At 36.9% G+C, this 18,740-nt stretch overlaps 1 protein-coding gene across 23 annotated transcripts in view; it reads right to left on the reverse strand.

Annotated features, from left to right (window-relative positions):
- The window catches only part of LOC127445611 (disks large homolog 1), a 234,115-nt gene that overhangs the window by 63,594 nt on the left and 151,781 nt on the right, over window positions 1-18,740 (reverse strand). For all 23 annotated transcript variants that reach the window (XM_051705766.1, XM_051705770.1, XM_051705765.1 and 20 more), the window contains 5 exons: window positions 18,604-18,728; window positions 10,303-10,472; window positions 9,685-9,821; window positions 9,253-9,397; window positions 5,476-5,602 (listed from right to left, as the gene is read on the reverse strand). In XM_051705766.1, coding sequence (XP_051561726.1) covers window positions 5,476-5,602; window positions 9,253-9,397; window positions 9,685-9,821; window positions 10,303-10,472; window positions 18,604-18,728 — 704 coding nt within the window. The remainder of the gene's footprint in view (window positions 1-5,475; window positions 5,603-9,252; window positions 9,398-9,684; window positions 9,822-10,302; window positions 10,473-18,603; window positions 18,729-18,740) is intronic.

The raw sequence follows: 18,740 nt of genomic DNA on the forward strand, positions 1-18,740 counted from the left end.
CAAGTGAATGGTGACCAGACATTTGAAGCTCCAAAAAGCACATGAAGTCATCATAAAAGTAATCCATACAACTCCACTGGTTAAATACATATCTTCAGAAGTGATATGATAGGTGTGGGTGAGAATATTTAAGTCCTTTTTTACAATAAATCTCCACTTTCACATTCATTTTCCTAAGCACTCTTCTCCCCTACGAGTTCTTCTTCTTTTGTTTTTGGTGATTCACGTTCTTTGTGCATATCGCCCCCTATTGGGCAGGGAGGAGAATATATGTTTAAAAAGGACTTAAATATTGATCTGTTTCTCACCCACACCTATCATATTGCTTCTGAAGATATGGATTTAACCAATGGAGTTGTATGGATTACTTTTATGATGACTTCATGTGCTTTTTGGAGCTTAAAATGTCTGGTCAACATTCACTTGGACCTACAGAGCTGAGATATTCTTCTAAAAATCCTCTTTTGCGTTCCGCAGAAGAAATTAATGTGATGACATGAGGGTGAGTAAATTATGAGAGAATTAAGATTTTTAGGTGAACTATCCCTTTAATAAAAATAAATTTGTTTATTGTTAGTTCATGTTTGAAAAATGTATTAGTATATGTTGAAATGAACATAAATGCTGTAAAAGTATTGTTCATTGATAGTTCATGTTAACTAATGTAAACAAATGGAACCTTATTGTAAAGTGTTACCAATTATTTTATTTTTTTTAAGGAAGTGACTTACACTGAGGGGATACACTACTTTAGTGTTTAATAAAAAAGCAAAAAAGGTAAGATGCACAGGGTGAAATTAAATTTGTATTGCTTCTGAACTTCCAAATGGCATAAGTGGGGGACGAAAAAAATTAAATATTAAGTAAGCACAGGCTTAACTTAAACTTAAAAATAAAAATAAATAAAATGATAGCTAGATAGATAGGCAGACAGACACATACACGGAGAGATACAGCCAGATAGAAACATATAGATTTAATAAAAGAAAAAAATCTGTTTGGAGCGTACTAAATTTATTTTCTCGGATGCATCAGATTTTAACTAACACCTCATTGTTTTTTTTTCTTCTTCTTCAGCTTTAGTTCCAATTATATTTAAATAAATGTTTGGCTCTAATAGCAGATTTGTGAAGCAGAACAGAATTAAAAGTGAGAGCATGTCTAGAGGTCTGTAGATGGCAGCACAGCCACGTACTGTATTGTCTCTGTTGCATTTGAGAGTTTTCAAAACAAACCTTCACTCAACACTGTTGTTAAAGATGCATGCATCATTAAACTCTTAACACACTTTTAAGGTTCAGTAGAGCAACAGAGTAGATTTACAAACATATTTCATTAAGAAAGTAATTTTTTATAACTGTCCAGTAGAATTAAAATTTTAAAGGGATAGTTCACCTAAAAATGACAATTCTGTCATGTTATAGCTACTCAACCTCATGTTTCCATACCGTACAGTATGGTTTTCTTTCTTCCATGGAACAAAAAAGTTATGCAGTATGTCTTAGTCACCATTCACTTTCATTGCATCTTTTTAGGGGTGTAAAGTAACGAATTGTACTTTATTAAGTAGCTTAAAATTGTAATTGTATATTTGTACTTTTATTTGAGTACATTTAAAGTGCTGTAATTGTACTTTTACTGCACTGTTTTCCCTCTGTCTGTGTTTGCTACATCCGTGTCAGTGTGATTGGCTAGGGAGAGAATAGTCTTGCGACTTCTGTCAAAACAAATCACATTGGCATTCAAGAGTTCTATCTCTAATTTGAAGAAACATATTTTTAAATTTCAGATTTCAACTTTCTAGATTATTTGTATCTATAATGTAGCCTGTAAATTAGCTATCACTGATAATATTTGGCTGCTGTGTGAGACAGGCAATGTTAGCGATCTATATTATGGAATGTACGTATTTAGCGTTAGCTTGCTATCTCTATATCAGTGCATTAGGTGGGTTAACCGCTTCATACGTAGCATCACATATTCATTTGTGACAGTTAATTAAGTGCCCGGCAGCAGTGTCAGGTATTTGTGTCTTTGGAATTGACAGCGAAATCACAAGCTTCCAGATTTTAAATCTGCTTTCATGCCAAGCTGCCAACACGGAGACAGACTCGCTATACTTTTTACAGAAACAACTACTCAAGTATCCTTTTTAACCACATGACATGTTTATTTTACATTACATACATTACAGAAATATAATGATAATCTGAATAAATGAATGAATTAATTAATGAATTAATTTTACATTTATATAGCGCTTTTCTGACACTACACACAAAGGGCTTTACACAGGGAGCAGTGGTCTCTACTCAACCACCACCAGTGTGCAGTATCCACCTGGATGATGCGATGGCAGCCATAGTGTGCCAGTATGCTCACCACACACTAGCTATTGGTGAAGAGGAGGGAGTAAAGTGACAGAGCCAATTCATGGTTGGGGATTATTAGGAGGCCATGATTGATAAGGGCCAATGGGGGAATTGTGGGTATAATAGTGCACACACACACACACACACACACACACACACACACACACACACACTATCTGTGTTTATCTTTACAAATTCAATGGCGAATGAGAAATATTGGCACTCTCATCAAGCATTCGACTCACTTCAAACAAAGATATTATGCATGTATACTAGACAGTCCACTCTTGGATTTGGACCAGTGACTACTTCCTGATTGCTAAATTCAATCCGGTTTTCATGCTGACTGTTTTGAATTCTAAACTACTCTCTATACCCCCTCTAGTGTGCGGGGGGTCATTATATGCCATGTGACAGTCTTTTTCTGCTTTTTTAAAGAGTTTTTAGATAATTTGCATTGTTATTAACATGTTTTATGTGCAACAATAACTTGCTTTGTTGGCATTAGAGGTAATTTAGACCCAACACATGAACTGATTTTAATTATTTTCCTACATTGTGATTTAAAATGGTGATGATTGTATTGACATCTAATTATGTCTCCCTGTTATTATTTTAAATTGTTTTTAGCAAGCAAATACATGTAGTGTTTATCATAGATAAGTGATTTGAGAGTTACTTGAAATCTTTTTTTTTTCTTTTCTTTTCTTTTTTTTTTTACAGAGAAAACTGCCATCCAAACAAAATCAGTTTAATGGATGCATGTTGAAAAACAAAATAGCTCTAAAGTACAGAGGTGCAAAAAAGGGCATTTGTTTGGCAGTCAAAAATAAAACTGTAGGAGGATACCTATATTTTTCATTCTTTCTGACAAAGCCATAAAAGGGAATGTTAATTACAGTATGTATGCTACATTTTTAAATTGCAGCGTACAGTGTTTATTAAAAGGGGCATAGCACTCGCACCTCAATACTCACTACTAGGATATTTTTCAGCCTATTCACGACATTCGATACATCTTTCGATAATTATGTTTTAGCTCTGAAATGGCTCAATTTTATTTATTTATTTATTTATTTATTTTTATCAGAGCAAAGTAAATGCAATATTTTGAAGGAATATAAATAATGAAGGCATTCACTAAATAGTTTTTCACTAAATAATGAACACAAGGGAGAATGAAATTTAATAATTTTCATTAATATGTACTTTTATATTTATATTTTATATGTACATAGTAGCTTAATAAAAAACATTATGTACCTTCATATATCTTCACTAAAACATTTATGTGAATGAACAAGGTGTGTAAAAACTACTTCACTGAGTATAATTTTTTGGAACCCAGTTGAATATTGCATATTACTAAATTATTACTATGAGACACGGTCAAGTTTATTATTATAATAAAATACATAATTATCATTATTATTTTGAGGATAACATTTTTTTTATACAAAAGTAATATATTTCTGTCATATACAATACTACACCTTTACCTGAGGCTTTTATTTTGACACTGTGCTGTTTTATTTACCGCCAACTATTTTTTTATTTTATTTTATTTTTTTAAAAACAGACACAGACAGCTTCCCAATCATTATGTCTGACATGTTTTCTTTTTTCATCTCTTCTTTTGTTTTTCAGACAAAAAACTCTAACTCTCTGGAAAAATCCAGTGATCACTGTAATTTCTCGTGTGAAATTAAGTGAGAAATTCTTTTTTTTTCGCTGTTCATCAAGGATGCCTCTTGGTCAAAGATCTTGTAATTTATGCACCTCGTCTGGGATCTGTTGTGTAGTATGTGCGCTGCTAAGACAAGAAGAGGACAGATGACAAGAAACCTTGTTGTGTAATGTGAACAGTATAGCAGTTCGGGTAGTTTGACAGCCTTGTAGTGAGAGTGCAGCTTAAGTTGGCCTTACAGACTGGCTGGTCATATCATTATGCTAGCTTGTTATGAAAGAGGCTGTTTGTTTTTAGCATCAACGTGACGTATTTTGTGTCCTTTCCAATAGGAGATAAATACCCCCGATTAAAGAGGATTAAATATGGTAAAGCACAGCAGTCAGTATGTGTTTGTCCCCAGTATGTCGGTCCGGCCAAGGCCATCTACACTGTCCGACTCTCATAATACCGCTCGCTAGGCAGCTCTTATGAAATAAGCAAACAAATCAGGTGAATGAGGAATCAACAGGCCACAGAACAGAGGCATTACCTTAAATGAACCGCATCTTAAACGGCTCTCTGGAGGAATCAGACACAACTCAGATAAATACTGCTAGTGACCTTACATATGTTGCATGTGTGTGAATGCCCTAAACCAGTGGTTCTCAACTGATTTTGCTTAAGGTCCCAGATTTTACATTGGACATCAAGTGGCAACCCAACACTGTCCCAACTTTGCTTCTCATACCAAAGTAAACCAAACTGTTCTTAAAATTAAACATTGAATATCAGTAATATAACCATGATCTGCATAGACTTAACATGACATTGGCTGAGTAGGAAAACCTGTTTCCTGTTTTTGTAGTATAGACAGAAGGAAACAGACAGAACCATTATGCACAGATAAAATATGCACTAGGAAAAGCGTTAACCTTGGGAAGCTTATCTCTTGGGTAGAGATATACTGTAATTTTTGAACCTCATACTGTAGGTGCTAGGTATCAACACCAAAATTATGAAGCTATCTTCACACTAGGCTACATGTAATGGAACTTTAATAGCTTTATCTACCAATTTCAGTAGGGTGATACTGAAGAAAGAACTCTCAGAAAAGGAAAAGCAGTTCTCAGAGAAGAGGAGTGGAAAATGACGGGTGCAATTTGAGCAAGTGATAAGAGTGTAGGAAATAAGAGTGAGTGAGGGCAATGGACAGCTTCTGATAAGACTGTGTCATTGAGGCCACAATCACTATAGAAACAGTTCAAGAGGAAATGTCATGAGCTATATCAACTTGGATCACTTCATAAGTGCCACGTAAAGGCCAATCATAATGCACAATGGGAACCTTGCAGACGGCCTCTGAACCAAGAAGGCATCTGAAATCATTGCAAAAGGATTTCATCACTGTGAAGATAGAGAAATGGGGAGGCTCACCTTGTGATCTCATCCTCTCCCAGCATGCCTTTTGCGATAGGAGAGTAGCGTGATGGGGTGGTGGGGGTTAATGGCTGACTCAGATAACTTTGGGTGCTTATATGGTTTTCCATGTGCTGGGAATAAGCTGAAAGGGAAACACACAAAGCTTAGCACAGAAAACTCATCTGGCAAATGTCACAACCCAGAATTTAGAAATGACTTCACAAGTCATATGTAATAATGTGAAGAATTACATTCAAAGTCAATATGACAAAGACCAAATTTGCTGAAAAAAAACTTACTGTAGGAAGTAAACAGGAAATGCACAAAAGGGTTGTACTCCATTCAGAACTAAATTAAGAATGCCAATTCAAAGAAATTAATAAATAAGTTTTAGGTTTTAGTTTTTAATAATATATTACTTCATTTTTCATACAACATTTTAAACATACATCATATTGGGCATTTCTAGAAACATTAAATTATCTGTATTAAAATTATTTCACTATATTTAATGAATACATTTGACATTATAAAGCATGTGCCATGGTGTAAGAACACATCATTTCCCTAAATGTTCTAATGTAGTCTATATTTTATATAAACAATAGATTCAAATTGTCATGTTAATATTTACTTTAATGAAATTATCTGATAACTATGTAATGGGCATAGGTAGAGTTCATGTTCATGTTTAGTAAGTTATACAGAAAAAAGTTTATATATTCAGCCAATTAGGGAATAAATAGGCATAATTATTCAAAAATAAAAATGTAATTATGTCACAAAATGTTTTTTGCTATAACCTTAACGCCAGTGAGAATTCAGACAGTCGGCAAGGTGAAGACATTAGGTGAAGATTTATATTGAATAATGAATTTTGACATTTTGGTCTGTTCCTCACACAAAGGTATCGTATGGCTTTAGGGAATATAGCACATTCATCGCATAAACTACATCTATGTTTTTTTGTTGGCCTTGTTGGAGCTGCCTTGTTCACACCTCTGGTCACAATGAACTGTCATTTTATGGAAAAGAGGAGTGGGAAGATTCTTTAGCATATACAATTACATGAGGGTGAGTAAATAATGACAGAATTTTTATTTTTGAGTTAACTATTCCTTTAAAGGTCTATCATTGATGTCATACTATAAATGATGTGTCCTTATTTCACTGTGTCAGATGTTATTTGTAATAATGTCAAGGGTACGCTCAGGGCAATTAATAACTGCAGACATCGACAACCCCGTTTATTTAATTTTCATTAAAAACTCCTTCACGTGTCAAATCACTATGCAAAGCCAGACTGCCCAACAGGTATAATGAAATGGGATCACTAATTGTTCTGTTTTCATCTTCCAAGAAATATCACATCATGCGTACTCACATGGGCGACCGTGACTGTGTTGCGTACATGTGTAGGTATTATTACTGTACGTGGCTTTAAAATTCCCTATGCAACACTGCACGCACACACACACACTAGTTTTTACATATACTGATGTCGGATTTGCTGGATGGAGGGGCTGATCACGTGATGCACTTCATGATTAAATGTGCTTTTGTCCTTCATGCCTTTAAGCTCTTATGACAGCATACTTTCTCAGGATATATGGTAATGCTGAAGGGGATCTGGCCTGTTCTCTGGAATATCACCAAGGTGCTACATTATTGACTGTCATCACTCTGCACTTTGCAGAGACAATTTTAGTGCCGATCCTTAGGGTTTTCTGCCCCCATCAGTACTAAGTGCTGTGTATAGCTGTTTTGAGGTGGGTTTTAAGCCATAAGTGAGCATGGAACACCAGGACTACAGTACAGCTTTGAGCTTAAATGGTTAGTTAACCTGAATGTCATTATTTACTCCCCCTAATGTTGTTCCATATGACTTCTAAAGATCTCCTTTTGTGTTCCATGGAAGTCATACAGGTTTGGAACAACATTAGGGTGATTAAATAGTGATATAATTTTCATTTCAAACTAATTTTCACTTTAACTCTGGCATTTCACTTCAGCTTAAGTAAGAACAGTGGCATAGATCCCAGGGGGGATGGAAGGGACATGTCCCCCAAACTTTGAAAAAAGGTCAAATTGTCAGTATTACAATAAAGTTTCTTAAAACAATATCCTGTTAGTTGTTCATCCAAGCTGTAATTAGATCTACATCTCCATGTAGGACTAAAATGGGATTATTCTAACTTGGTGTCAGGGAAAAAAGGTCTACCACCAATCAAGGGAATATGCTTTAATTATGGTTATAACAAACAGGAAGAATCAATAACATGTCCTGCTTATTTTTTTTAATTTTAAACTCATTACCAGGGCTTGAAATTAACACCCGTCCATCCGCAAAATGCGGGCAAAACAAGGCAGTGGTGAGTTACTCCATCACTCATACTAGCCACTTTGGCAGGTGACGTTTTCAGGGTTTTTCCTGCATTGGAAATTCTATGAATCTTGGGCCACCACCGAATAAAAATTGCATTTTATTCGTCTCGTGTTCAGCGTTTTATAAGTACTAATTATGCTTCTCATATCTGACATGCGCATCTGCATAGGAAGAATAAAGCGTGTTCCCACATGAACCACAGCAGTACACATACCAGCGTGCTCCAGAGATAGAGCCAGAGTATTGGTATAGCACAGCGCAGAACTTGCATGAATCAACCGAGCTTCCCTCGATATCGTGACAGAGACCACAAATTGTGACTCATTTGAATTCTATAGAGAATGTTCTACTTCAAAGCGCTGTGGAAGAAGTCAAACCTCTCAAACTGATAGACAGCCCCGACATTATGAACAGGACTGATGAGGTAAAGAGGAGACAACACCATGCATTAAAATAAATCACAAGGCTTTTTAGAACACAAATCATCCCCCTTACTAAAATATATCAAGTTTTTTAATGCAGTAACACTAGATGGTATTATGACAGAAATAGTATGGATTCATATCAAATCTATTAGGGCATCATTTTTATAACAACTGTGAAAGTTGTAAATATAATTAGGCTATTAGTTTTTTCATAGCAAATACTATAGTTTATTCTTTTTGAAAAGACTATCTACATTATCCTAGCTATAGTAATAAAGAGCAAATCGTGGTCTTACTTGTGATTATGGCCTTATTTTTACAATTGCTACTGCAGAGGAAAAATGGTAAATGTTCATAAGGGCAGGTACAGTTTAGAATTAAGAGGACAATGTCCTGTTGTGTCCTGCTAAACTCGTAACATTCGCGTTCAAGTAAAATGTCAAAAAAAAAAATAAAATAAAAAAAATGCATGCAGTTACAGTCTCCAGTTAATTTCACCACTTTTTGCAGGGCGGGGGATTTTGACTATTGAAAATGACTTTGCAACATCACTAGCCACAGTGGCCGGTGAGCCAAAAAGTTAATGTGAAGCCCTGCTCATCATTACTTTGAATCAGTGTCTATAAAAAGACTCAAATTATTGATGGGTTCTGAAGAGTACATACTGCAAGAGTGAATTGTTCTCAGATCTCAGATCTCTAAGGTAAGAAAATTCAGTGCTTCCTGTGCAGGTCTTCTCCTTAAATGTACTTTCAAAGAAGGAGCATTCAAACTCCCAGTGGCACCTTACTGATTTAAATTTAATAGGCATACATACGTATATAGAGTAAATGTGCTATTTGGCTATGTGCTATCTCCATGTCACTAATGAGGGCCTATTGGAGCTATTTGTTAAACAATATTGTAGAGAGCAATTAACAGAAATAAACTGAGTTAAATGGTATAGGCTACAAGAATATATTTCAGGATAAGCTCACTTACAGCTGGTGACATCGGGAGGAGCGTAACTATCATTCATAAAGACACTGGTGGGTTTCGCCACTTTTAAATAGACGACATCAGGGGTGTTTTTCAAGGCAGTCACGGCATCTTCATGAGTCACCTCTTCAAGGCAAACAGCATTCACCTGGACATAAGAAACCACAATGAAATATGCTATATATAAGATATAAAATATGAATACAATGACATATAATATATCCTGGCGAGACTACGTAGGGGAATATTTACAGCTAAAAACCAAATGAAGTAACTGCATTTAAAATGGTTACACAGATGAGTGTTGCACCTCCATTATAAAGGTGTGCTCTCTCAGTAGTAATTCATCTTCCTTGTTACAAATATAAATGGTAAATGTAAATAACTAAATGTTATTTAGTAAATTCAGTAAACAAAAAGAGTATTATTACTTACAGCAAGAAGTTTATCCCCAATCTGTAGCCTTCCATCTTTATGGGCCGTTCCTCCCTCAATGATTTTGGTAATATAAATACTGTTGTCCCCAGGAATATGTTGGTTTCCAACACCTCCGGCTATACTGAAACCTAGACCTGAGACACCAGGAACAGAGGTGGGGGGTCAGAATAAGCACAAACATCTCTGACAAACGCTAGAACAGTTTCTTTAAGTTCAGGGTGTACTTGGAACAACTTAAACATTTATAAAAATGTGTTTTTTATTATTTAATTTTATTCCCTAAGGTCCACTTATAATGCTTTTAAAGATTAAGCCAAGCAAACATTTTGCCGATTAGTTTCGATAGATGGCCTTTTTGGACTTGAGAAGAATCTATGAGATCTGAAAGTTACACTATGTTTTCACAGTATATCGAACTCTTATAATAACCAATGGAGGACAATTCTGACCCCTTTAAATGCACTTTGAATCTTTATTCTGTCAACAAACTTCCAACTTTGTCAAAGTTAATTTGCTAAATAGTGTTCATTACCTAATGTGAATTATAATAATTACATACTCTATATAATAATTATTTTATTTCATTATCTGTCATAAGATGAAAGGTGGCTTTACCTTTAGCACCTTTTACCAGTTTAACATCCACTATTTTTTCTGTGACGGCTTTTCTTCTTCTGACATACAGTCTGACAATGCAGCCTGCCTCCTTCAGTGCCTCTACAGCATTACTGTGAGTTACGTCTCTCACGTCTACATCATTTACCCGCAGTATACAGTCATTAACTCTGTACAGAGAGACAAAGAGAAAAGTAAACAGTCAAAAGAAAGCAGAGCAAATCACAGGAAAGATAAACTGCTGACTATAGTACTTTACAGCCATTTGCAACAATGTACAAAAACTACACTGAATTCATTCATAAACAAATGATCTATTTTTTTTTATTTACATTTTTTTAAATTTTATTTTTTAGATTAGATTCAACTTTATTGTCATTGTGCACAGTACAGGTACAGAGCCACTGAAATGCAGTTAGCATCTAACTAGAAGTGCAAATAGCTATATATATATATATATATATATATATATAGTGTATACAATAAAGATTTTTATGGAGTGCAAAGATATGAGGTAGAGAAGCAGAGACCAGCTCAATGCAAATGTCTATGAATACAGTACAAGGTGCAAATGAAGAAATATTAACACTGAAGATGCATTGCGCAGAATGAAGTATAAATTTGTAAATATATATATATATATATATGGCCGGTGACCATAACAGTGCAAGTGGCATCAAGAGGTAGAAATTATGTGCAAAGAAATGTGCAAGGGAATGTGCAAAAAAATATGTAGTCCGAGTGGGATGTAGTGTTCAGCGCCTGAGTTTAGAGTTCAGTAGGCTAACAACTGAGGGAAAGAAACTGTTCCTGGGACTGCTGGTGCGACAGCAAAGACTCCTATAGCATCTCCCAGATGGGAGTGGAGTAAACAGACTATGGTTGGGGTGAGAGGTGTCTTTGATAATGCTTCTCACCCTCCTTAGGCAGCGTTTGGGGTGAATATCTTTGATGGAGGGAAGCTACACACCAGTGATGTATTGGGCAGTTTTCACCACCCGCTGGAGGCCCTTCTGGTCTGAGACGGTGCAGTTGCCATACCACACTGTGATGCAGTTTGTTAGTATACTTTCAATAGGGCAGTGGTAAAAGTTCAGCAGGATGTGGGGGGACAGGTGAGCTTTCCTTAGCTTCCTAAGAAAGGCGCTGTTGCGCCTTTTTGATCAGAGTGGAGGTGTTGTAGGTCCAGGAAAGATCTTCAGAGATGTGGACACCCAGGAACATGAAGCTAGTCACACGCTCCACTTTGTCCCCATCAGTGTATATGGGAGTGTATGTGTGGCCCTTCCTAGTCCGCCGGTAGTCCACAATCAGCTCCTTGATCTTCTGGGTGTTGAGTGTGAGATTGTTGTTGGCACACCACACTGCCAGGTGCTGTACCTCTTCCCTGTAGGCCGTCTCATCATCGCCGCTGATCAGGCCTACCACCGTGGTGTCATCTGCAAACTTGATTATGGAGTTGGAGCCATGCTCAGGTTTGCAGTCGTGGGTGAAGAGGGAGTAGATGATTGGACTCAGCACACAGCCCTGTGGTGCACCAGTGTTCAAAGTGAGGGTGGAGGAGTTGTGGTTGCTGATCCTAACAGACTGTGGTCTGTTAGTGAGAAAGTCCAAGGTCCAGTTGCAGAGGGAGGGGCTGATGCCAAGATCAGTGCACTTGGAGATCAGCTTGGATGGGATCACAATATTGAAGGCAGAACTGAAATCAATGAATAGCATCCTGACATGTGTTGTTTTTGACCAAGTGAGTCAGGGCGGAGTGAAGAGCTGAGGCGATAGCATCCTCAGTTGACCTGTTGGGTTTGTAGGCGAACTGATATGGGTCCAGTGTTGGGGGCAGGCATGTTTTCAGGTGGGAGAGGACCAGCCTCTCAAAACACTTAGCGATGATAGGAGTAAGAGCAACGGGGTGGAAGTCATTGAGGGCCACTGCAGCAGCATGTTTTGGTACTGGTACAATGGTGGCTGTTTTGAAGCAGGTGAGGACAATGGCCTGGGCCAAGGAGAGGTTGAAAATGTTGGTGAAGACATCTGCCAGTTGTTCTGCGCAGGCCCTGAGCACTTGGCCAGGGATGCCATCTATTAATGCACTGTTTAAAAGAAAGTTTCAAAGTTCAGACAGACATTAAACTGAACTGACCCTGCTGGTGTTAATTGTGTACAGTTGTGCTCAAAAGTTTGCATACCCTGGCAGAAACTGTGAAATTTTGGCATTGATTTTGAAAATATGACTGATCATGCAAAAAAACTGTCTTTTATTTAAGGATAGTGATCATATGAAGCCATTTATTACCACATAGTTGTTTGGCTCCTTTTTAAATCATAATGATAACAGAAATCACCCAAGTGGCCCTGATCAAAAGTTTACATACCCTTGAATGTTTGGCCTTGTTACAGACACACAAGGTGACACACACAGGTTTAAATGGCAATTAAAGGTTAATTTCCCACACCTGTGGCTTTTTAAATTGCAATTAGTGTCTGTGTATAAATAGTCAATGAGTTTGTTAGCTCTCACGTGGATGCACTGATCAGGCTAGATACTGAGCCATGGGGAGCAGAAAAGAACTGTCAAAAGACCTCCATAACAAGGTAATGGAACTTTATAAAGATGGAAAAGGATTTAAAAAGATATCCAAAGCCTTGAAAATGCCAATTAGTACTGTTCAATCACTTATTAAGAAGTGGAAAATTCGGGGATCTCTTGATACCAAGCCAAGGTCAGATAGACCAAGAAAGATTTCAGCCACAACTGCCAGAAGAATTGTTCGGGATAAAAAAAAAAAAACCCACAGGTAACCTCAGGAGAAATCCAGGCTGCTCTGGAAAAAGATGGTGTGGTTGTTTCAAGGAGCACAATACGACGATACTTGAACAAAAATGAGCTGCATGGTCGAGTTGCCAGAAAGAAGCCTTTACTGCGCCAATGCCACAAATAAGCCTGGTTACAATATGCCCGACAACACCTTGACACGCCTCACAGCTTCTGGCACACTGTAATTTGGAGTGACGAGACCAAAATAGAGCTTTATGGTCACAACCATAAGTGCTATGTTTGGAGAGGGGTCAACAAGGCCTATAGTGTAAAGAATACCATCCCCACTGTGAAGCATGGTGGTGGCTCACTAATGTTCTGGGGATGTGTGAGCTCTAAAGGCACGGGCAATCTTGTGAAAATTGATAGCAAGATGAATGTAGCATGTTATCAGAAAATACTGGCAGACAATTTGCATTCTTCTGCACGAAAGCTGCGCATGGGACGCTCTTGGACTTTCCAGCACGACAATGACCCTAAGCACAAGGCCAAGTTGACCCTCCAGTGGTTACAGCAGAAAAAGGTGAAGGTTCTGGAGTGGCCATCACAGTCTCCTGACCTTAATATCATCGAGCCACTCTGAGAAGATCTCAAATGTGCGGTTCATGCAAGATGACCAAAGACTTTGCATGACCTGGAGGCATTTTGCCAAGACGAATGGGTAGCTATACCACCTGCAAGAATTTGGGGCCTCATAGACAACTATTACAAAAGACTGCACGCTGTCATTGATGCTAAAGGGGGCAATATACAGTATTAAGAACTAAGGGTATGCAGACTTTTGAACAGGGGCCATTTCATTTTTTTCTTTGTTTCCATGTTTTGTTTTATGATTGTGCCATTCTGTTATAACCTACAGTTGAATATGAATCCCATAAGAAATAAAAGAAATGTGTTTTGCCTGCTCACTCATGTTTTCTTTAAAAATGGTACATATATTACCAATTCTCCAAGGGTATGCAAACTTTTGAGCACAACTGTATTAGCAGGCCCACAAAAGATCTGAACTCACAAAATTGTGCAGATTTCTGCAGAACTGGCACACCTGTCATTCACCAAAAAAAATTAACCAGAAATGCCACAAAAAAAAAATAACAAAAATGACACTGAAATTCAAAAATGTGGAGGAAAAAAATGTCACCGTTATAAATTCCTCTTTTTTGGTTTGTAGTGATTACCTAATGTATGTGACAAAATTCTATTCTAAGGCCTAAGGATTATTATTAGGGCCCAAGCACTGAAAGTGTGGAGGCCCTATTGATCTTCTAAGGATAATTATTATTAGGGCCCAAGCACTGAAAGTCTGTAGTGCCACCTAGAAGATGGACATGTTCAGGGGGCTCTGTAGCACATACCTTTTGAGCTACCATCACCAAACTTTGTACACATATAGATCTGATCAAGCTGGACAACTTTCGTGTGACAGTCATAAGATTTTTGAAAAATGCATGTTCTGGAATTTGAAATACTCCTCCTAGGGATTTCATGTTACAGCGACATCATGCCAAGACATTGACGATGCTAAATTATTTGCGTACACTCACAATAACAACAAAACCTTGTGCTTTTGTAAAATAAAGAAAATAAACAGGGTGCGCTTTCAGCCGTCTCTGTTTCCGCGAACATCTTTCTGAAACACGTCACAAAAATGAACTGAAACTCCATGAATATTTATCATACAAACATGAAACATATGTCTAAAGAAAGCTTAAAATGTCTACTTATAAATAAAACAATTCAAATTAAAAAAAAATATTCTCCTGCAATGTAATCTGTATGAAACAAAGCGATGTACAGTTTATCCTGGCTCAGCTAATTATACCTAATGTGATCCCACCCACGAGCAGAGCGCGCTATTCATATGGTAATGTGCTGAGGCGATCAAAGAAAATTGTAAACGCCCCCAACAATGCCTTAAAAAAACATCAAGTTCATTCACTTTTCTGTGCATTTGGAAGATGGAAGATAGTGACGAAGAGTTCACATTTTCCTCAGAAGAACAGCGGGAATCCGACGAGGAACATTTGCATTTTGAAGAGCGACTTGATCCAGCCGAGGATACAATTTCGGATGAGTAAGTCTTTACTTACATTAGCTGACATGCTATTTTATATTTGCATGTACATATTTTACTAGTTGGACTATTTCCAGACATGCCAGCCAGGATTCAGAGTATTGAAATTTGAAATATATCCTATTAGGCAAGTTTTAGTTACATTTAAATGTTGTTTTGGCTAAAGCAGATATTTAAATTGTATGCTGTATGATATAAATATGATATGTAATATGATATAAAAATAATATGAATGTTTAGATTATATTTTAACTAGTGTTTATGCTGCCTCATTATCATAACGAAGCTCGTGCTTGCAAATATCTGTTCGGGTGTAAATGTGTAAAATGTGCTGTAAATATGCCCATATTAGAAAATCAGCATATTAGAATCATTTCTGAAGGATCATGTGACACTGAAGACTGCAGTAATGATGCTGAAAATTCAGCTTTGATCACAGGAATAAATTGCATTTTACAATATATTCAAATAGAAAAGTTATTTTTAATTGTATAAATATTTCACAATATCACTGTTTTTGCTGTATTTTGGATCAAATAAATGCAGCCTTGGTGAGTAGAAGAGACTTCTTTTAAAAACATTAAAAAATCTTACAGATCTAAAACTTTTAAATGGTAGTGTAGGTCTAAAGTTTTTAAGTAAAGTCTTTATGTAAAGAAAATGTATAGTCAGATTACTTTTAACTTAAACTTGATTTTGTGAATAAACAAACAATATATTCAATCAATAAGTCTCCTCACATTCATTCTCTCTCAGGGGAGGGGTCTTTGTCTCCTCAGGTGTGAATCACATCAATCATCCACACCTCCTCACATATGGCCTTTCTAACACTCAAAGTGTCTTACAAAAGTTAAATGACTTTATTGTTTTGTATGAATGAGTGATCAGGATGGTTTTCACATCATTTTTGTAGCAAAAACTCTAGGCTACAAGATCCAGTTCTCAAAAGTCTTGTGAACGAATGTTTAGTATGTGTTATATGGCCTTATTTCAGTGACTTAAAATGTTTGTTTTATCAAAAACCATGCATAAACGTTATTTTCTCAAAAATACAAACGTGTACATACATGTTGTTCACATATTATTGTAGCCCAGTTTGTGCTGAATACAGTGTTATCAGACTTTAGCCATTAATATGTTTTAAGCAACTGAAAAAAGTACAAATGTCAAGACATGTCAAAACTTCTCCAGGGCCCAAAACACCCTCAGACCCCAGAGGGTTAAATAATTTGGCAATGCATTAAATGTCATTTTTCCTTTTTATGTATATTAACATGTTTTTGAGGAACATGGCATACTTGAATTTTCATGAGATTTTGCACACACATCAGTGTTGTCTGCCATTAGGCCTGGGCAAAAGTTTCCACATGGGCGTGGCTGGGGAGCTCTGTAGTGCCACCTTTTGACAAAAGTGGTGGGGTCAGTTTCTTCTACAGTCACTAAACTTGCTACATATATTGTTCTCATCAAGCCAGACAACTTTAAAAATTACAGTCATTAGCTCCGCCCAACCATTATGGATTGAATGTGCATTTTTGTTAAATTGCAGGCCCTGAATTTTTGAATAATCCTCCTAGGGGAATCATGTGACTGTCAACAAATTTAGGCAACATTATGCCAGGACATTGAAGATGCTAAATTGCAAACAGATTTTTTATATATCAAATGCTTGGGCCCGTCATCGCATATATAGTTCTCATCAAGCCAAACAACTTTCATACAGTCATTAGCTCCGCCCAACAGAAAGTCAGCCATTTTGGATTTTCTGAAAATCGCAGGCTCTGAACTTTTAAATACTCCTCCTAGGGGATTCATGTGACTGGCACCAAATTTGTGCAACCTCATGCCAAGACACTGCAGATGCTAAATTGTGAACGGATTTTTGATATTTTGAATGGTGTCGCCATAGCAAAGCAATACATTTATGGTGAAAAATTGGAAACAGGAAGTGAATTATATCTTCTGTTTGCATTGTATGATTTTGATGAAAATTCAGCTGTATGTTTGTTAATGGGTGTTGATCACATGGATGCTGCTATTATGTATCACGGTCATAGTGCCACCAACTGGCAGCAGGAAGTATGGCACTTTTAACAGACTTTGAAATAGCCCTCTTATGTTTACATGAATTGTTTCAGAATTCCTTAGAATAATGTCAAGACACTGCTGATTTAAAATTGTCATGGGATATTTGATATCTTAAATACTGTTGTCATGGCAATGCATTAATTGTGATTATTCATTTCTTCCTATATTTGGATTATTGGAGGCACTTGGCATGCTTAAAATGAAATTTTGCACACACATCAGAGTCGTTGACCATTAGGGCTGGGCAAAAGTTCACGCATTGGCATGTGTGTGTGTAGGGGGGGCTCTGTAATGGCCCCTTTAAAATGGGTCTGTAAGACGGCCTCTGTAGCACCCCCATTTTCACCTACAGTCACCAAAATTGGTATCTATATAGTTCTCTTCAAGCCAGACAACTTTCATAATTATAGTTATTAGCTCTGCCCAACAGTCTGCCATTTTGGATTTTTTTTTAATTGCAGTCTCTGAACTTTTAAATACTCCTCCCATGGGATTCATGAGATTGTCACCACATTTAGACAACATTATGCCAAGATATTGAAGATGCTAAATTGTGAACAGATTTTTTATATATCGAACGGTTTTGTTATGGTGAGGCATTAATGGCGAAAAATGGGAATTTCTTCTGTGTGCAATGTGACTTAGATCAAAATTTAGGTGTATGTTTAGTCTTGGGGGTTAATCATATGGATGTGACTAAACTGGGTCACGGTCATAGTGCCACCACCTGGCAGTAGGAAGTGTGGCTCTTACAACAGACTTTAAAATAGTCCTCTTATATTTACCCAAATCACTTAAAAATTGTTTAGAATAATGTCAAATGGCAAATGCATGTGTCCACCTTGCATTGTTTTCATAAAGTCACCAGGTGGAAATGGACCCATGGTGTTTGGGTCCCTCATCACTGCTTGCAGCTATATTTTATTCTTACTATTCAATAGTTCAATAATTTACATTTAACTTAAAGTGAACTGTTAGACATATGAATCTATAAAATCTCTGTCATAATACCAGCTAGAGTTACTGCAGTGAAAAACTTTATAAATTTTAGTAAGGGTGATGTGTTTCAAAAAATATGTCCACATTAGGGTAAAAAAGCCACTGAAAATCAACACCAAGGGGCAAATATTTCCCCTTACAAGTAAATTTCTGACACTGATGTGAATATGCTTTCAGCTACTACTACTTGTACTCTCAGCTCCATCTAAGACATTTTACCAAATGTAAATCTATTCCACAGAATTCAGCATATTTCCCTCTAAAATCAGTGCAGAAAATGTGGAAGAAGTCCACAGATTCCGTCTGAGCCAACATATTCACTGACCCGAGTCTGCCGTCCTGTGCAGCAGCTCCTCCAGGAATAATCTTGGTGATAAAAATGCTTGGGTCCTCGCCGATGTGGGGGTTATCTGTACCGCCTGCAATACTGAAACCCAGGCCCGAGTTCCCCTGAATAGGAAA

Source organism: Myxocyprinus asiaticus, chromosome 9 (genome assembly GCF_019703515.2).
Source record: "Myxocyprinus asiaticus isolate MX2 ecotype Aquarium Trade chromosome 9, UBuf_Myxa_2, whole genome shotgun sequence".
In the NCBI taxonomy this organism is placed as follows: domain Eukaryota; kingdom Metazoa; phylum Chordata; class Actinopteri; order Cypriniformes; family Catostomidae; genus Myxocyprinus; species Myxocyprinus asiaticus.